Source organism: Myotis brandtii, unplaced genomic scaffold (assembly GCF_000412655.1).
Source record: "Myotis brandtii unplaced genomic scaffold, ASM41265v1 scaffold120, whole genome shotgun sequence".
NCBI lineage: Eukaryota > Metazoa > Chordata > Mammalia > Chiroptera > Vespertilionidae > Myotis > Myotis brandtii.
Genome location: NW_005354174.1, coordinates 598335 through 617357, shown reverse-complemented (window position 1 = coordinate 617357; position 19023 = coordinate 598335). Strand labels below are relative to the sequence as shown.

The following is a 19023-nucleotide window of genomic DNA, read 5'->3' as shown; positions in this document are numbered from 1 at the left end:
CTGAGCTCTTGTCTAGGACAGACAGGTCAGGACAGCACCTGCACTTGATTTATGTTCAGGGGTTTTGTGCATATGCTGTCCTTTTAAAAATGGCAGTAGAGATGTGCATTATGTTGTGTGTGTTCAGGCTGCTGTTGAGGATTGTTGTGTGTGGTTTTTTTAAAAGTATTTTTATGAAAGAAGTACATGCTCACTTTATAAAGCTGAAAAAAAATAGAAATGTATACTTATAATATTAGAGTTCACAGATAACCATTTTAAAAATAATTCCTTCTATATTTATTAGCTGGCAATCCTATGTAATAAAAGGCTAATATGCAAATTGACCAAATGGTGGAACGACCAGTTGCTATGACATGCACTGACCACCAGGGGGGCAGACACTAAACGCAGGAGCTGCCCTGGTGGTCTCAGTGAGCTCCCACATCGGGAGTGCTGCTCAGCCAGAAGCCAGGCTCACGGCTGGCAAGCACAATGGTGGTGGTGTTGGGAGCCTCTCGGGGGCGCAGGCCGGGGGGGGGACCACCCCCCCCCCCAGTGCACAAATTTCGTGCACCAGGCCTCTAGTCTATATAATAAACGCCTAAGCGACCGACCATTATGGCGGAACGACCAGAATGACCGGTCACTATGATGCGCACTGATCACCAGGGGGCAGACATTCAACGCAAGAGCTTCCTCCTGGTTGCTCAGCCAGAAGCCAGGCTCACAGCAGCACTAAGGAGCAGTGAGCTGAGTAGTAAGGAGCGAGCAGGCAGGCAGTAAGGAGCAAGAGATCCTGGATTTTGAGAGGGATGTCTGCTTGGTGGCTTAGGCCCGAACTCCCTAAGCCAGCAGGCAGACATCCCCCGAGGGGTCCCAGTCTGCAAGAGGGCACAGGCTGGGCTGAGGGGACCCCCTCCCAATGCACGAATTTCGTGCACTAGGCCTCTAATCTATTATAATGTAATACTTTTTTAAGATTGCTTATTTCTCTACCATTCATTTTTATCAGTATGGACTCATACTTTCCTGTTTTATTTAGTGAATTATAATCTATTGGTGTCATTGTTTATTTTGATTTTAAATTGTCCCATATTAATGGAAGCCCCTTTAAGCTGGCTTGTGTCCTTTTGAGATGTTCCTAGTTATTCTTTGAGCACTTCCTTACCATCTGGCACAAAAAAGTTATTCTAGGCTCATCTTATACTTTCCCTGTCCTAGCTCTGGAATCAGTCTTTCTCCAAGGAGCCCTGATTCTTTTCAGTTGATTGTGGTATTTAGAAACCAAAATCTGGGTGCCAGGGGTGCTCATTGTCACTGGGCTCTTTGAACATTCAGAACTAGGAAGTGTGTGTATACATGCACGGGAGATAACCACTTTTAACATTTCAGAATATTTTCTTTTAGTCTTTTGAGTTAATTTGCTTTTTGTATGTTCTTGTTTTTCTTTTTTACATAATTAAAATTATATTCCATTACTATGAATTTTTTCTTTAAATACTTTGTATGCTGTGAACATTATACCATTAAAATCATTCAAAAATTTGTAATGACTATATATACTTTTAAATATTATTTATTTAGCCATTCACTAATTATTGGGCATGTAAATTATTTTTAATTATAATTGTTGTAAATAATGCTGTGGTTGACATTTTTAAACATAAATCTTTACCAAATGAACTGATTGTTTATAATGTGGCACATGTGGGTTTTGCCAGCTTTATACCTCAAAGTACATTTAACCCTTTTATCTGCATATATTTAGTTTGCTACTAAATCCTATCAGGTTCCCCTCCTCCCCCTTGCCTGTAAAGTAGTAGAACTGCAAGTTTAGGTGAGCACTGTGATTATTAATTTTTTGTTTGCTTTGTTCAATGCTTTGAGTGTAAAACAGCTTGTGGGTAGTTCTGAATATGTTTATACTCAGAACTTTGTGACCTCTTATTTTCTCTTGTGCTTTGAAAGTGAAGGCCTCTGTATGGCTGTTTTTGTTTTTCCTCATTCGTTTTTTAAGACAGCATTAAACGAGTATAGTTTGCACCCCTCCCTGTGTTACCAAATTTCCCTTTGGGGCTTTTCTTTCTAGATAAACTATGGATACTGCTTTAAATGCCTTTATGTGCCTTCAGGTCTCCTTTGTTAGTTAATCTCATATAATTCCTGGGCCGGTAGATCTTTATTCCATTAAGAGGTAGGCAGTTGGCTTCTCTTGCAGGTCTGAGACGCATTCTCAGTATTGAGAGAAAAAAGAAATCCCACTTTGCCCACGTACTACGTGTTTGCATGTGAGGAAAGATATTACCGTGAGCCTAAAAATGGTCACTGGCTTTGCTAAACTCTTGGGTACCCTTGGCTTTGCTAAACTCTTGGGTACCCTTGGCAAGGGACAGCTCAGCTCCCAGAGCAGCTACTGTTTGTCCTTCAGACTCATTTTACTAAGAGGCCAAAATATCACGGGATGTTGGAGAGACAGTTATCAGTGGGCTAAGGAGGAGAAGAGGCTTGCCATCTCATTGGTAGAGAATTCCCCTAAGCACATTGTTACCACCAAGAACAGGTCAGAATGTCACTTGCAGGATGTACACGAGTGCTGTTCACTTCTGTGACTATTAAGGGGCCCAAAGCTTATCAAGGACATTTCAGAAGCAGCTTACTTTACATGGTGTGAACCCCCTGGTGCTATCAAACCAGAGGGAGTATGAAGTAAAATTCAGATGATCTCTTTTTATAGTTTTAACGAAATGAAGAATTTGGAGGTTGTGGGAAAAAATCACCTGTTTTTGAAAGCCTCTCTGAGGCAGACTTGTAATTCTTCCTCATTTGTTGTGTTGATAGAAATCAGATAGTAAAATGTTAGTGTGGCAAGTAGGAGAAGCACATTCTGAGTAAGACCTCAGAGATAGGTCAAAAGTGGCCACAGCCTCAGGGAAAGGGAACCGTGCAAACTGCTTGCTCTATTGGCATGGGGAGTTTTGCTGTCAGCGTGGAACAGTCAGCTTGATATATGCCAAGGAAAATATGTGTTTGCCTTGCGTAGCTGCTACTTCAAGAGGGTCCTGATTTTGGTATGGACCCTTAGAGCTCTAAGAAGCTTTTTTTTTTCTTATTACAGAAATGATACCAATATTAACATTTTGTAGGTACTTCATTCCTTAAAGAAATTGTCAATAGGAATAGTAAGAATTTCTATGCCCCTTAAATTCTCCCCCCCCAAATAAAAAAACACTTTTTCCACTCCTTTCATAAAGGTACTGGCATTTAAAAAAGGAACCGAGAGAGGATGCTTTAATGACAACTACTAAGCACCAAATACATTATCATTCTACATCTGGAGTTTTATAGAAAAGAAATGCACAAATGTGATCCAGCCTTGTAAAGTGCTTTGTCAGTATCACTGTTGGTGAGGGTTTGTATAGGCGATTTATCTTTGGTTTGCCACTTTTGTGTGTGGGTCTGTACCCTAATTGTTGGGGACATTCTACCACTACTGAATAGATTCTTTTCCCCCTACTTGGTAACCCAGAGGTTACTTAAACCATTTGTGATTCCCCTGTTGCTAACTTTATCCCTTTATGTAATAGAAATAGGCACTGAATCATGGGGCAGTTTGCCCAGCATTTGAAAACACAACAGCTAATAACCCCAGAAATACCCTCCACAGAGTACCTTTCGTTGGTTAAAAACTTACAAGCAAGAACAGTTAAGATACAGATGTTTTCTCTGAAGCTTTTTATCTCCTAGAAAGACACAGGTTGTTCTGACAGGTGAAACAAGTCCAGGCGAATATGCAACATTGATCTTATCGGTGTGAACGAGAGCAATATTTTCTCTGTTGCTGCCTTCCACAGCATCATTAAAGGCTCCCATCACTCTTTTATTAGAGGTTCCCTCTCTTCCTTATCAGATTACAGAATGAACATAACTCATGGCAGTGATTTGATCTTTATGCTCATAAAGAGGATTACAGCTTTGCATTAACTCGGATTGACACAGTTTATAATTCCCGTGTTGATGCTCTGGATGGCGGTGGCACATGTTTGAGCCCCCAGCAGTGCTGAGGGGAAGGGACCCCATACATCATCATTAAAGAGGGCGTCCAGCACAGAGATAGGAGGCACGGACCTTCCTCCTCATAACATCAGAAAGGACAAAGGAAATATTCTCAAGTTCAAGCTCATCGCTTGGGCCAGAGTTCTAAACCTGGGTTGAAAAGAAAACACCACTATTGTTTCCTCTATTTTTCCTGATTGCTGCTTGTTCAGTGTTACACAATTCTAGAGAATTTGCATTCTCAGATTGAAGCCTTGGTTCCAAACAGGATGTAGAGTGATAAAAAGTACATCTTCTAGAAAGAAATTGTAAATGCTGAACAGATCAATCTTTCCTCAAAACGGGGATTCTTGACGGTAGTTTTCATTCCTGCAGTCACATGCCCATCACTTCTTCAGAGGATTATGAATCCTTTTTATTCCCCAAAGAGTATCTTACATTCTTTAGAGTGAGTGTAAATGTTTCTCCTAAGGACTTACTGTTTTTAAGTTTTTGTATTTTATTATTATTTTATTCTACTTAAAATATAATATCATGTAGATATTATATTGTGGGTAGGCAGGAGCCAGATGTCTTTTCTGTTAATTTACATTGGGCATTTATACAGCTTAATACATTTTCCACAATGATCATTGAGCCAGCATTAGATTGCTAAGATATGTAGACCATTTCTGTTTTTAAGTGCCTTCATCCTTTGCTCTGATTTATCCACCCTAAGTCTGCCACCTATTTCTGATGGGCAATGACATGACATTGAATAATATCATATTCCACTTATTGAGCATTTACTGTATGCCAGACACTGCACTAAGCCCTTCACATACAATTTGATTAAATACTTGTAAGAAACCACTAAAGTATTTGACATTATCTGCATTTTATGATAAAAATACTGAGGCATAGAGCAAATAAGTAACTTTCCTAAGTTAAACAGCAAGTAAGTAGTGGAGCTGGTATCATTTATGCACCTAGGAGTGTGGCCCCGAACCCCTCCCGCTGTGTCCAGAAAATCAGCAAGCTTATAGAAATATTTGGAAATGATGTGCCAAGGGGACACTGCCTCTTCCCACCCCCGGTACACATATACAGAACCTCTCACAACTAAAAACTTGTTTGGGAAAAAGAAACAAAACAAAGAACTTGTTTGGATTAAAATGATTTTTCTTTTTCCTTTCTAATAGAGATGCTTTCTATATAGGAAGGTTTTGCCTATGAAGTCATTCACATTTTAGTGTGAATCCCTGAATTTCCAGACCTGCTCTTACCATCATACCATTCTTCTGATTACAAAGACCCTAACTCTTGAAATTAGCCTTGACACCTGATCCAGTATATTCAGTTAGTTTGCTCTTATAGTTCTACCGCTGCCATACTTAGGCACCTGTTACCTATTTTCATTAGAAACAATATATTTCCTCCCTACAATAAACACAATATATGCTTATGGATTTTTTTTTACGTCCCACATAGACTCTTGCACTAACAGCTTCTTGACCACCAGCCTAATGTAACCAGTTCTATGTATCATTGCCACATTAAACTTTCCTAAACATCACTTAAAGCAAGTTAATAGTCTTCATTGTCTATAGAATAAAGGATATAGCCTTGAACCTGCCACTCAAGGCCTGCAGTGAAATGTCTCCTTGCTACCTTCCTCTCTTCATCACCTGTTTCGGTTGCATGCCCTTTGTGCAACCCCAGGAGGACACTCCATACTCCTCCTACCTGTGTCTCTTAATTCTGCTCACTTAAGCTGGAGCACCCCCTGACCCCATTCCACCTCAGTCTCTCCTGTTGCCATGTTCAAGTGCTTGGCCAACACCAGCCTTTCCAGGGAGGCTTTTAGGATTCCCTACCCCCCACTGAGTGGGGAAGCTCTTTCTTCCTTGAACCCCTATTTTTAAAAAGTATATATTTTTATTGATTTCAGAGAGGAAGGGAAAGGGAGAGAGAGAAAGAGACATCAGTAATGAGAGAGAATCATTGATCAGCTGTCTCCTGCAGGCCCCCACACTGGAGATCAAGTGCACAACCTGGGCCTGTGCCCTCACCGGGAATTGAACCGTGATTTCCTGGTTCATAGGTTGAAGCTCAACCACTGAGCCACGCTGGCCAGGCTGAACTCCTATTATATTTGCTCCTAACAGCATTTTTGACAGTTCACAAAAGCACCTATTAGTATTTTTTCTTGCTAAGAATGCTTAACTTATAAGTCAAAGTAGTATGCATGTTTACTGCAGTCTTTTATTTGGTACCAGCACGGTTTTATGCTCATATATTTGGATTAATGTACAGGCATACCCCAAGGTACTGCAGGGTTGGTTCCAGACCACCTTAATAAAGCAAGTATCACAATAAAGTGAGTCGTAATCATTTTGTTGGTGGATAGTCTGGCCTTCAATTTGTAAAAAGCGCAACATCTGTGAAGTGCAGTAAACTGAGGTATGCCTGTATTATGATTCATTGTATCTTGCCTTATTATATAGCAGTTGGTAGCACAGGTATTACTTGCAAAACAGTTTATTTAACGCCTTTTCCCAGTTGCTGTCAGCCTTCCCTAATCTAGAGAACTGATTCAGGATTCTTCAGCCTTGGCCCTCACGTGCTGTGTGACCTTAAAGTCCTCATGTGCCTTAGTTTCCTTCTTTATAAAGTGAAAATAGTTCTTTTTGCTCAGTAGATTTTTGAGAATGAAATGTTCTTTTTAACTTTTTGTTTGTAAGAAGGACTTTTAAATTAATCCGTATGGATAGTTATTTAAATAAAAAAAGTTTTCACATCTGTATGTCTCTATTATATCATGTCCCTTCGCTTGCAACACAGATCTATCCATTTTTGTACAAATCTTTAAGAAGTTGGCTACTTGTCTTATATCTGAAAAGTCTTTTTTTTAAAAAAAATATTTTATTAATTTTTACAGAGAGGAAGGGAGAGGGATAGAGAGTTAGAAACATCAATGAGAGAGAAACATTGATCAGCTGCCTCCTACGCACTCCTCACTGGGGATGTGCCCGCAACCAAGGTACATGCCCTTGACCGGAATCAAACCTGGGACCCTTCAGTCCGCAGGCTGACGCTCTATCCACTGAGCCAAACCGGTTAGGGCTATCTGAAAAGTCTTTAAAGGTTTTCAGCTTATAAGGCTATTTACAATGTGTTGGTAAGATTATTTTTGCAAACAGTCCTATAAGATGGATGAACACCGGCTTCTTGCCATTTATTGAAATTTCTGCAAATCACCTAGCTCAGCCTTGGGCAAACTACGGCCTGCGGGCCGGATCCGGCCCTTTTGAAATGAATAAAACTAAAAAAAAAAAAAGACCGTACCCTTTTATGTAATGATGTTTACTTTGAATTTATATTAGTTCACACAAACACTCCATTCATGCTTTTGTTCCGGCCCTCCGGTCCAGTTTAAGAACCCATTGTGGCCCTCGAGTCAAAAAGTTTGCCCACCCCTGACCTAGCTCCTATGGTACACTCCCCTCTGCTCCCTCCCTCAGCACTTTGTGCATGACCACATGTACGTATATAGCGTTCACCACCAGGGCGCGCCTTCATCACCTGCGGGCTGTCTTCATGCTGGAATATTGCACTCCTTGAGGACCAGCTCCATGTCTTCACTCATGGCCACCTCAGAAACAAGAGTCCAGATTTGGGACTCCACATTCCCAACCCTTTACCTAGAGAGTTTTTGAGGTCATGTTTACTTAGCATGAACCCTGGGAAAAGATCTTTCATGAACACCCTTGTATTTCCCTCACTAAGAGTGTACACTATAAACTTTATATTATACCATTGGGTTTCTCCTGTCTGTCTTGGCTCTGTTATCTGTACTGGGTTTGGTTTCTGGTTGTCCTCCTCCGAACTGTTGGTTACTATGGGAAATATGGTGAACACAGACCGGCCGCGATGAACAATTAAAGCTTTAGGTCTGTTTTTTGGACTGCTTTCAGGATGTGTTTAGTTTAAGAAGAAAACAGCTCTGGAATGGATTCTCTCTGTGCATTAACAAGGTTTAATAGTCCCTGGTTACCTTTTGTTATTTTTAGTGTTGGTATTAAGTGTCAAACCAAAAAAAAAGGATATTTAGATAAAGGACATTGCCTCATTGTACTTTGAGTTCAAGGTGCTGGGAAGCCAGCATTTGTAACAGAAGCTATTATAACTAACCTGGAAATGAGGTCTTGAATGAGCCATAACCACACCTTGTGTTCTACCCATTGTCTCCCTCTGGGGAGCAGAACACTGTATAAACATTAACTCTTTTACCCTCTGGGCATCTCCACTTAAAAGTAAATAAGACTGAAGGCACTTTCTTCTCCAATATAGATGAGGAAACATCCGCCCAGAGAGGGAAATTACTTGATCAGAGGCAGGGGAGGTGTCTGGCCCAGGGTGTTTGGAGTCCCAGCAGTGGAGCTGGTCAACGTGGTGGCCACTGACACCCAGGAGACCCCGCTCCGTGGTGCAGCTCGCCTGGCTCCCCTTTCAGCTTCGCAGGGGCTGGTGGGGGTTGGGCCTTTTGTCTCGTGTGGAATGTGAAACGCTGCAAAGAAGAGCAATTGTTCTTCAGTGCTTTGTGCTCCTTTATAAGAAAGAAGGAATCAATACACATTTTCTCCTACATGCACTTGGCAGCATTCCGCCTCCTCGCCCACCTCTCGTCCTGCAGGGGAGGCACAGCTCTGCAGCAACATAGACTCGCCAGCTTTCAGGGGCAGAAATGCAAACTGTTCATTTTGCACTGAGCAGTCAGGCTTTTAAAAGCCAGTCACATAACCGCCGAGGTCATCCAATTGCTGACTTCAGTGATGAGTTGGTGAAGTGAGGGGAGAGGAGGTCGGATGGCCAAATCCTGGGAAAGTTTACCGAGCAGGTGTCTGGGACAAATCTTCCCTTTTCTCAAATTGTTCTCTGATTTACAGAGGAGAGGGGGAAGTTCTTTGAAGAGTACTATTAAAAACCACAAAGATGAACAGATGAAGGGCATCAATTTAAATTGTCTAAACAAGAGCCTATCTCTGGGTGGATTTTATTTTTTAATAAAAAAAATATGGTATTGATACCTGTAACTCTGTTTATAGCTCCCTGTCATTAAACATTTAATTGTAAGACGTGAATAACAAAGAATTTGCTGTCATTATGAACAGAAACGATAGTTTAGGTGACAGGCTAGCCTTGCAGGGCCAGCGGGCAGGATTCAGTGTCTAGGTGAGGAGGCAGAGCTCTGGCTCTGGGCCTCCTCCTCCACACAGAGATGTTAGAGCTGAGAGTGTGGGTGAGACTCCAGGGGAGGGTGTCAGGAGAGAAGAGAATTTAGGAGAAGGTAAAAAAGACAAAGAGGGAGGAAACCAGGAGAACCCAAGACCCCCTCCACCTTAGGGAGGAGAAGGTGGAACATCAGCTGGTCAGCAGTTAGAAGTGCTCACTGCAAAGGGTCATGGCATTGCAGTCACTGCCTGTGTGCGTTTGCTGGGTACTTGCTCCTTTTATGTTTGAATAGGTGCTGGTTTTTTTTAGTAAAATAACTCTAACTTATCACCAGAAGTAATAGAAGTCCTTGCTGGAACCCTGCGGGTTGACAGTAAATACCCTCACTAATTTCCATGTATTTTGACCCCTTAAAAGTAGAAGTTACCCTGAGCTGAGAGATGTGGCACCTGCTGCCTCCTACCCCCCACGCCCCACCACCCACCCCAGGCCCCTGCCTTGCCAGGCAGCAGCCTTGATAGGGATACAAATGTAATTCCAGTGTCAGCCTCACCTCCGTGAGGTGGAGGAAGTGATTCACGTCCAAGCAGTGAAGCATTTCCCGCTCCTCCCTCCCCCCCATCGCTTTTAGCAGGAGCTGTTAGAGGGGCTGCTGTTTGAACAAGGAGCTTCATCTTCCTGAAGCCAGCAGTCACAAAACCGTAAACACAACACCGGCCAACTCTATTGCCAGGATCGCAGTGGCTTGACGTTAATATTAAACATCTCCAGCAAGGCAGAGAGCTGCAGCTCAGCCACAGAATAAAAATAAATAAAGTAAAGAGAAAACCCTGCTAAAAGCAGTGAGATGATTTGTCGTCTTTCCTTTGCGAGGCCATTTGTCTTCTCTCGCATCAGATCTGTTATAAAACAGTCAAACTGTGAAAGTGGAAATCATCCCAGGAATGTGGAATATTAATGTACAGGGAAGGCGGGATGTCCCCTTTGTCTAAAGAGCACTCCTCCCCTCCACCCCACCCTCAGGTTTTTGCAAATCCGATACCAAGGCAAACTATTTTTCTTTAAAAGAATTTGAGAGTCTTGAAGCTATTGGTAAGGATGATGGAAGTTTCAAGTATTTCTCTTCCTTTGTTCACTGGAGTGAATTTGTAAACTGACTTGGGAATCGGGAGGGAGCGTAAGTGAGGAGAAAACCTTACCAATTTACCACTCCTTCTCTCCTCACCTTCTACCCCCTTTCCTTCTCCTTCCTTTCCCCAGTCTTTCAGTTCCTTTGTTTGGGGCCTGAACCTGCTTCTTTGAACATTTATAAATCTTCCGTCTGTCTGATCTTTAGGAGACAGGCCAGAGGCCACACGTCACCATTGGTAATTTAAAGCTGTGGGGCTAAAAGCATTTGCAGAGGTTTGAAGGACCTAGTTCTGACCCAACCAAAAGAGAGAATTGGAACAGACCTAGAGTCTCCGTCAAGCGCTGGGAGGATGGTGATGACAGCAGACACACTAGGTAATTTATGGGCTCAGTTTGCTGGGAGCCTCGCTGGTTGCCTGGTCCGATCAGAAGTGCGTTGTGTGCTGCCACCTTGTGTCAGATTGGGGAAGTCGCGGTTTGGCTGTTTTGGAGCTTTAGCCAGCATCTGGAGATTTGCCTTGTATCCATATTTAAGTAATTAGTGACAGACGGGCGTTCTCTGAGTCACTGCTACTTTGCTAGCTTGACCCTGTTAAGAAATAAGCCCTAGGTAAGAAAAGGTTGCTTTCTTTTCTTTTCCCCTCATTTCTTTGTTTCTTTGTGTGTTTTGTGTTTGGTATGAAATTGTTATGAGATTTCAAAGAAAGAAGCCTGTGCTCCACCTTTTGTTGCTGGGGTAGGTTGGGAGGAGAGAGGGAGAGCTAAGGACTCAGGACTCTAAGTTGTCTACGCTCATAGTGTGTGCATGTCCTTCTGACCAGATGACACTACCTTCCCTGTAAGAGCTCTGTCTTGTCTTCTCTTTTCTTGGACCGCCTTCCTAACAGCCCAGTCTTCGTGAGAGACAGATTCCAGTGTGTCCTGCTCCCATTCCTGCGACTGCATAGCTTTACCCTCTGCCATGCGCCCCCAAGGAGCACTGGGAAGTTGCTTGCCATTTGGGTCTATGTATTTCCTTCTTCAGGTCATAGAAACATTTCTCAAACACCTCCTTCTCACCTGTAGAGTCACTGACACAGAGGAGAATGGGTCCAGTCAGAAGAAGCAGAGGAAGGAAAGATTAAGTGAAAGATTTTGTCAGGTGGTTGGGGTCAGGGTTGGGAGGATCCCTTCATTTGGTGGCATTAGCACATGCCCATGGTAATTGGCCAGTATCTTTTCTGTTGATGTTTGCAATGCTGGGAATATTGGTGGGCAGATCAGAAGAGAGAGGAAGCTTCGTGAAGGCAGGAGGAGGGTGTGCTGAGAACAAAGGAGGCCGCAGAGCCCTGCTCTGCGCTAACTAGGCTGCCCTAGGCGTGTCGGGACTGGCTCAGAGGGTACAGGGGCCTTGCTGCCCGTTCTTTGGCAAACTGGAGGGCAGAGAGGAGTTTGGTTAGGATGGCAAGAGAACTCCAACTTTGTCATAGCAGAAATGGAGTGAACTCTTTCTTTTTACCTAGAAAAGAACAGATTTAATTAGGGGAAGACATCAGAAGTTGAAACACTGCCACAAGGAAGAACAGTCAGCCTTGTTCCTCTCCTGGCTCTGGAGGGACAGGGCCTGGTCACCAAACGGCTGAATCGGGGTCAGCGTGAGGTAGAATGCTCATGTGTCTCTCTGCATGGTATGGTTTGTCCTAGACAGACTCACTGGCTACGGTCACCTTCCCAACTCAGCACTGCCATCCACAGCCCTGGATCAGAGAAACGGGCACTCATCACACCTCTGCAATCCTCCAGAAGTCTTACAAAGTCAAACAGGCATCCAGATGTGATTTATGAATTTATTATATCTTTGTGTTATTCTCTGAGGTCAGAGACCGTGCACATTTATAAGCTTCCACAGCATTAATAAGTCAACCGTTTTCAAAGCACAACATGTATAAAAAGGCACACATTGTAACTTCACCAGTAATGTTTAAGAGCACATCTGCCATCAGCAATCACGCCGGTCATGGGTTTGTGTTCCTACTGCCTCAGGAGGATCCGGATTGGGTCGGGATTCCTCTAGACGTGAGCAGTGCTGGGATTGGAGCCCTTCCTCTCCCTCTCCCTTTGTGTGTTTCCTCAGCCTTTGATTCTGGAATGTATGTCCAAGGGATTACGGTAAGCAGGAACAAACGCTGCACCACTTTTGTGTGCAGCACAGGGTCCTGAGTGTGCAGAGTGGGGAGGATTAGGAAGGAGTGGGGCACCAGGATGCATTCTGGGATGTGTCTTGTACATGTAGGGAGACTACCTTCTCACCCCATTGAAGTAACAAATGAAGAATTTCAAAATAATAAGGGCACATTATGTGTATAATTTTAAGCAGGAAAGCGGTGACATCGTCTCCTCTGGCACATTGGGAAGACTGTTCAGAACTCCTGCATATAATACTTGCTCGGAGAATATGAGGTACTTTTGGAAGTTGTACACGTTTCTTTAGGGAGCAGTGGCATTGCTGCTTTCCCTCCGCCGTCCGCCTGCCTTTGGTCACAAGGACAGATGAGTACAGCTCGGGCATATCTTGGAGGTGCGGGGGTTTCTGGCCAGAGTCCGGGGAGTGTAGCATTCTGGGGGACAGCGGTCCATTTCCCTCAGAATCCCAGGTGCTGCAAGCTACTGACCTAGCAAATCCAAGCCCCACACAGATCCTCTGCAGGTTCAGTGTGCTCTACAGTGTTTGCCCAGGTAACAGCGTGGAAGATGCTGGTCTGTGTTGCAGTCGGTGAGGAGGGACTGTGGAGCTGAAGGAAACATTGGGTGCACACGTATGGGGCTGCATTATTCCACACGTACACCACCGTCATTCAGGACAGTTTCAACCTCACCTGCACTAAAGTGGTCACATTTCACAGCCAAATAGACTATGCATACTTTAAGTCTCTTCAGGAGAATCACATATAAATAAGCCAAATCCTAACACACACACACACACACACACACACACACACACACACACACTGTCTTTATGGAAAATGACTGCTAATCCATGATCATTTTTCCCCCCAGAAACAGGTTTTATGATAATATAGTAAAAATATTAAATTAGAAAATGCCTTACTAAGGGTTATAAAACCTTACTACACTAGAGATAGGTAATTATCCCCTCTACAGCCTAAATGACAGTTTAAAAGAAATAAAAATGTTAGTGCTCATTACTTGCTTTTGTAGGTTGCAATAAAGGGTAAGTTAAATTTTAATTCAAGAAAGAGCCCCTGCTATCGACCTTCTACCTCAGGTCCAAGTCCTGTTAATTACTCTGTAGGTTATTCTCCTGCATGAGACCAACATTAATACATTTTCTACAGTGGACATTCCCACTGGCCATTGAGGCCAAGAGTGTGGGGGAAGGGGTTACAAAGGGGGAAGGCATTTCAGCTCAGTGATTCAACTCTTGATTCTTAATGTGGGAGAGAGCAGGAATTATGTTTTGTTTTTTGTTTTTTAAAAAAAACAAGTTCATCATGCATAGCTTTAAGAGAACCTCCAGTATTAAAGTACAGCTGCCCAGAGAATCAGGTGAAGACGAGGTTAACCTGAGGATTGATAGCTGAGCTTGTGGCTAAATCCTGGTCAGTGGGGATGCTGCAGGCACATGTCCTTGCAGCAGAAGGCAGCCTGGCCCTCGGTCCCATGGTGACTTTTTGGTACCTACTTTTATTTTTAGCTTTGTTTTCCTTCGGATGGGGCAGGGGGTGTGGACACATCCTGTTTCTTTTCAGATGCTTCTACCTTTCCCTACGCAGTGGCACCAGACGAGCACCTGTCTGGGTTTGGGGCAGAGCTCAGTGCACCCACATGTCAGTCTTCATCCTGGGGTGTGCAGAGACTTCCCCAGGGAAAGTACACACAGAGTGTCCAGCGATCCAAATGTGCACTCGTCCCTGAAGCACATCTGTCTGTGAGTGCGCCTTTGCACGGGCCTGGCCCAGCTGTCCTCTGCCCACCTGGCACCAGCCCACCTCGAGTCCCTCCTTGGTCTGACCTGGGAGGTTGCCCTGCAATGTGCACCACACAAAAGGGACAGCTCATACTATAGGTGCAGGGATTGAGAATGGCAGTGACTAAGGGCTAGGTAACAAGTCCCTGCAGGGCCTTTATTTTTAACAAAACTGCAGGAGAAGTTGATTGAGTTGTCAGCTGGTAGACCATTAAAACAGACTTTTGGTGGCAGATCACTATATGATTGGGGGGGGGGGCATATAATTCAGAAAGAATTAAAAGAAATGAGTGATGTTGCTCTAACAAAATTCTCCCATTCCCGCCTACTTGTTAATGTGACAGGGTCTCTCAGTACTTACATCTACAAAACTACAAACAGGAACAGGGTCGATGCTGAACCCTCTCCTTCCAGCAACAGATAAATCTCAGTCATGGAGACATGAACGGAGGGGAAGCCTCTTCTGTGTCATCAAGAGATGCATTTCTAGTAATGTTTTACTTATTTATGTACATTAAGTTTCTACCAAAAGTATAATACACTTTGTTATATTGTTATTGTATATATGAATGTGTCCTAATAGTAATAACACAATCCAAAAATAATTTTTTAAAATTAATTAGACCCTTACAGTCGCAAGAAATTAAAATATTTTTATTTCAACTTTTTAAATTTCAAAAAATATTTCAATTTACATATTTATTTTTGTGGCCAAGAAATATGATAGGGTGATCAATAAAAGACTTTCAAGCATAAAACAATTAGGACCAAAATCTCTAGGGAAAAGTCAAATGGAAATACACATTTAAAAAGAAAAATGCTGTAACATTTCCAAATTAAAGAGTTTGTTTATGTGTTATTTAAATGAGTGGTGATGGGTAGCAAGTCAGTGTGACATAGAGAGTCCATTGGGTGTATTACAAAAGGGATGTGATTTTTATTTTAAAAATTAGTGTTCACAATATTCTGATAATTGTATCCTTTGTGATTATTAAATTTATAGAAAACATTTATATGTAAACTTGAAAATGTATGAGGGTTTTGTCAAATTCTGTTGGGGTGTAGAAAAGCTGTTGGACCAGGGCCTGAGGCCCCACCGGTACTGGTCGGGGTCCGAAGGTGGGAGGGAGGCCCAGCCACGTGTAGCCTGTGCAAGGTCCAGGGGAAAGGAGGGGCTGGATCTTCATCCTGGTGGTGCTCCTGGACCTGGGGAGGGAGCCAGGGCTGGGGAGGGAAATGCAGAGGAGACCAGGGGGAGGGAGCAGAGAGGTCGGGTAGGAGCTGTCACATATTCCTGGTCAGAGATGGTAAGGCCTTGAGGAGCAGGGAGCTTGAGATGCTTTGAAGGCACAAACGGTCCCTGATTGGTGGGTGAGGGAGACATGGAATTGTAATTCCTTGGGGAGTTTTAGATTGGAATAACCCCTTGCTCATATTCTCCCTCTCTCTGTAAAAAGATTTTAAGAATCCAGAGCACTCCACTTTCCAAGTTGCTTTGCCATGAACAGCCTCGTCTGTTTGTCAGCTTTGCCCACCTGAGTGTGAACCGATGTTTGATCAAAACATGTGTTTCAGCATTGCATTCTCTGCCTGCCTCTCGAACCCTGCTGGGATGGTAACTGCTGCCCCAGCCCAGGTGCTTCTCTGTTGCCGTGGCGCTGAGTGGAAGCATTTGCTGGTGGTAATGATGGGTCGGATGTGGCAGGCTCGGGGAGGTGGGGAGGGTACTATTGCGAAGGCTGAATAGCATGTGCCTCTGCATTTCCCTCTCGTCCGATGCTGCAACCTTAAACTCACACTTTCCTATTTGTCATGGAGGCTCTCCCCTCCGTGCCACTTGATTTTTTGTGAAATGGCAAGAGAGACATGTACTTACTGGCAGACAGGCAGGCCATCGCGTGATGAGGGCAGCCTGGTCAGGGTCTTGCTGTCGTTTCTGCAATGGAGCTGATGATTTGGAAGCAACTGGAAGTGAGGCTGCTGCCTCAAATTTGCATTTAGCATGAAGCTGCCTTCCACTTCCTAGGCTGGTGTCCGGCTGGCCAGGGGAGGCAGAAACAAAAGAGATGATGGAGCTCAGAGTGAACCTGCCTCCTTTGTCTGGAGGCCTGGGCTGGTCCAGTGTTCAGGGTGAGGGTAGCAGCAAGTTCTTGCCCCGATTTCCTGCACCGGGATTGGAGAGCGACTGTTCTCTGGCCCGACTTTCCAGGTCTGCCCTTGTAGTGCTCAGAACCATAAGGTTAGTTGACATTCTCGGCTTCTGTGGTTTCTTTTTAAAGATTTTTTTCTTTTTAAAAAGCTTTAATATGCTATTTTTATTGCTGGATTTTCTAATTATAGACCTCTATTCCTACCACAACTATAGTGGGATAACTTAAAAAAACGGACAAATACGTTTTTATGTTAAAATCTTGCTGAACCAAGAAAGCTGTTTGAAGGGTGGTGGTTGGGGGGGGGGGGTTGCTTTATTTTGAAGGTCAGATTTGCTGATGATGATGACTCTCAGATAATAAAAGCACTTTTAAAAGCCTGTTTTCTTAACAAGAAGAACAGGCTACATTTGGGGTTAGATCTTGAAAGTATAGAACAGAGCAGGCACAGCTTTCTTCTGGGGCTGTTTACTCCCTGGCCGGGAGCCTTAGCCCGTGCCAACCTATCCCCCTTCCCTGAGGGTTAGTGGCCATGTATCCCCTGCCTCCATTGGCCATGTCCTCCTCAGGCCACCTCCGGAGTGGATCTGACCTGTGTGGACCTTCGTGGTTCCTCTCTCTCTGCCCACAGGGGAAAGTGTTCTGTAGTTTCTGCCATAAAGATAGGAGAGGTCCTTGTCTTTTTGAGACTTTCCAGGCCTTGACACATGACAAGCTGAATAGTTGTGTGTATGTTGTATTTGAAACAGAGGTTAGACATCGTTTACTTTATTTCCAGAGACTCAAGACCTTGGCGTGTTGTGGCTCTCATAACGTCAAATCCCAATTTTAGAAATAATAAATTAGGCAATCGAATTATTTATTAGATTGAGAACAGGGGAGCGGGAAGCACCTTGGTCCTACTGAATGGCTGCACATGTGACAGTAATTGGAATCTAGTTGCTGGGTCATTTTCATTGTTTTTCAAGTACTGCCAAGTCCAAGAAAATGTATGAAAACTAAATTATATCCCTACATCCCATGTCTGATTGAATCCTCCTCATCGTGTGGCAGTCTCATACATCCTATTAAAATATTCAATCTTGTTTTCTTACTTGAAGAGCCTGTCTGTAAAGGGCAAACTTACAGAAAACTCATTCCCTGGAGATGGGGGATGCAGCCACACTGGACCGTTTACATATCTCACTATTCGATTGGCTTCTAGTTTCTCCCTCTCTTTGTATTTGTGAATAAGAGCTGTGGGATGCATTTTTAATTACATGGCTGTGGTTTCACTTGAACAAACGGATTGGGGTATTTCCCAGCTCCTTAGTTCTTTTTTTAACCTTGGAAAGTTAACCAATGTGTTAACCAATTTGTTTTGTTTGTCTTCTAGGACAGAGTTATATCGATCTCTTTTTGGCCAACTCAACCCTCCAGAAGAAGGCCACGGGGATTGACAGCACCCATCTCTCTTGCTGCAAGGCCTTGAGGGTGGCCTCCAGCCCGGCAGCGCCTTGGCCAGGTCGGCTGCTCATCCAGCCCCAAGTGGAGGAACCCACTGGCCTATGGGGTTGAGTGAGTCAGGGACTTCCTGGGAAGGTGTGCTGTTCAGAACACACGCCTAACCAAGTCCCAGGACGCCTGGAATCACCTGTCTCTGTCTCTGGCACTTCCATGTGCAAAGCACCCTTCCCCCGTGTCCTTGAGCCGCCACAAATAAAGAGCGTTGTTACTGGCCATGTGGTTTCTTGAGCAGCACGAAGTGAGGTCTGATTTAGAGCTCTAGCAAGTCATGTGCCTCTTACCACATAGAGCTTCACAGGAGGAATCATTTGGGGGGATGCTCCTTTCTGGGTGGACAATGTTTAGCAGTTGATTGTGGCTCTGGGGAGCAGGGAACCTCTAAGTTATGCCCTGGAGACTTTGTCACTTGGGAGTATTTGCCTATTTGTTGCTGAATACAAATCTCTGACTTGTTCTTTCTTTTCCACCCATAAAGATTCTTCCAGCGTCCTTTTCCATTCTCACCATTCCTAAATCACTTTATTGAGATCTGCTCTTGCGTAAATCTAGCAGGAGGAAATGATTCACTTGTTTTTCATCCAGAGGTCACAAGCTGGAAATTAAATCCCCATAAGGGGGATTTATTGGCCTGCTGTGGTCAATATGCAATGAAGATTATCTTGCATAAGTAATGTGTGCCGACCAGCGGACAACACTGACCATCTCCGTGCCTTGCCCAAATCTTTATTTAAAGCTACGGAATTAGAGGAGAAATGTTGCATCCAGGCAACTGAGTGCAGCTGTCGTCAATAACTAGTCATTGTTTTTAAAGTCGGATTTTCATGTGGTTTTAAAATGTCAAAACCAAGTGACAGATTTCTGTGTCCCTGAATCCCACGTATCATGGGCTTAGCGTCTGGGGACTGCGTGCCCAAAGGCTGGCCCCAGTGCAGTTGGTCCTGAGTGTAATTCACTTCCATTTCGTGAGCATCAGTGTCTGCTGAGCTCAGGATGGGGCACGTGGCGGGAGGAGGGTTTTTC

General features: G+C 43.8%; 1 protein-coding gene across 1 annotated transcript in view; it reads left to right on the top strand.

Annotated features, from left to right (window-relative positions):
• AATF (apoptosis antagonizing transcription factor) overlaps window positions 1-18216 on the top strand; it is an 88670-nt gene extending 70454 nt beyond the window's left edge. The window contains exon 13 of the mRNA XM_005858694.2: window positions 17873-18216. Coding sequence (XP_005858756.2) covers window positions 17873-17936 — 64 coding nt within the window. The 3' untranslated portion in view covers window positions 17937-18216. The remainder of the gene's footprint in view (window positions 1-17872) is intronic.
• Window positions 18217-19023: the final 807 nt, after the last annotated feature.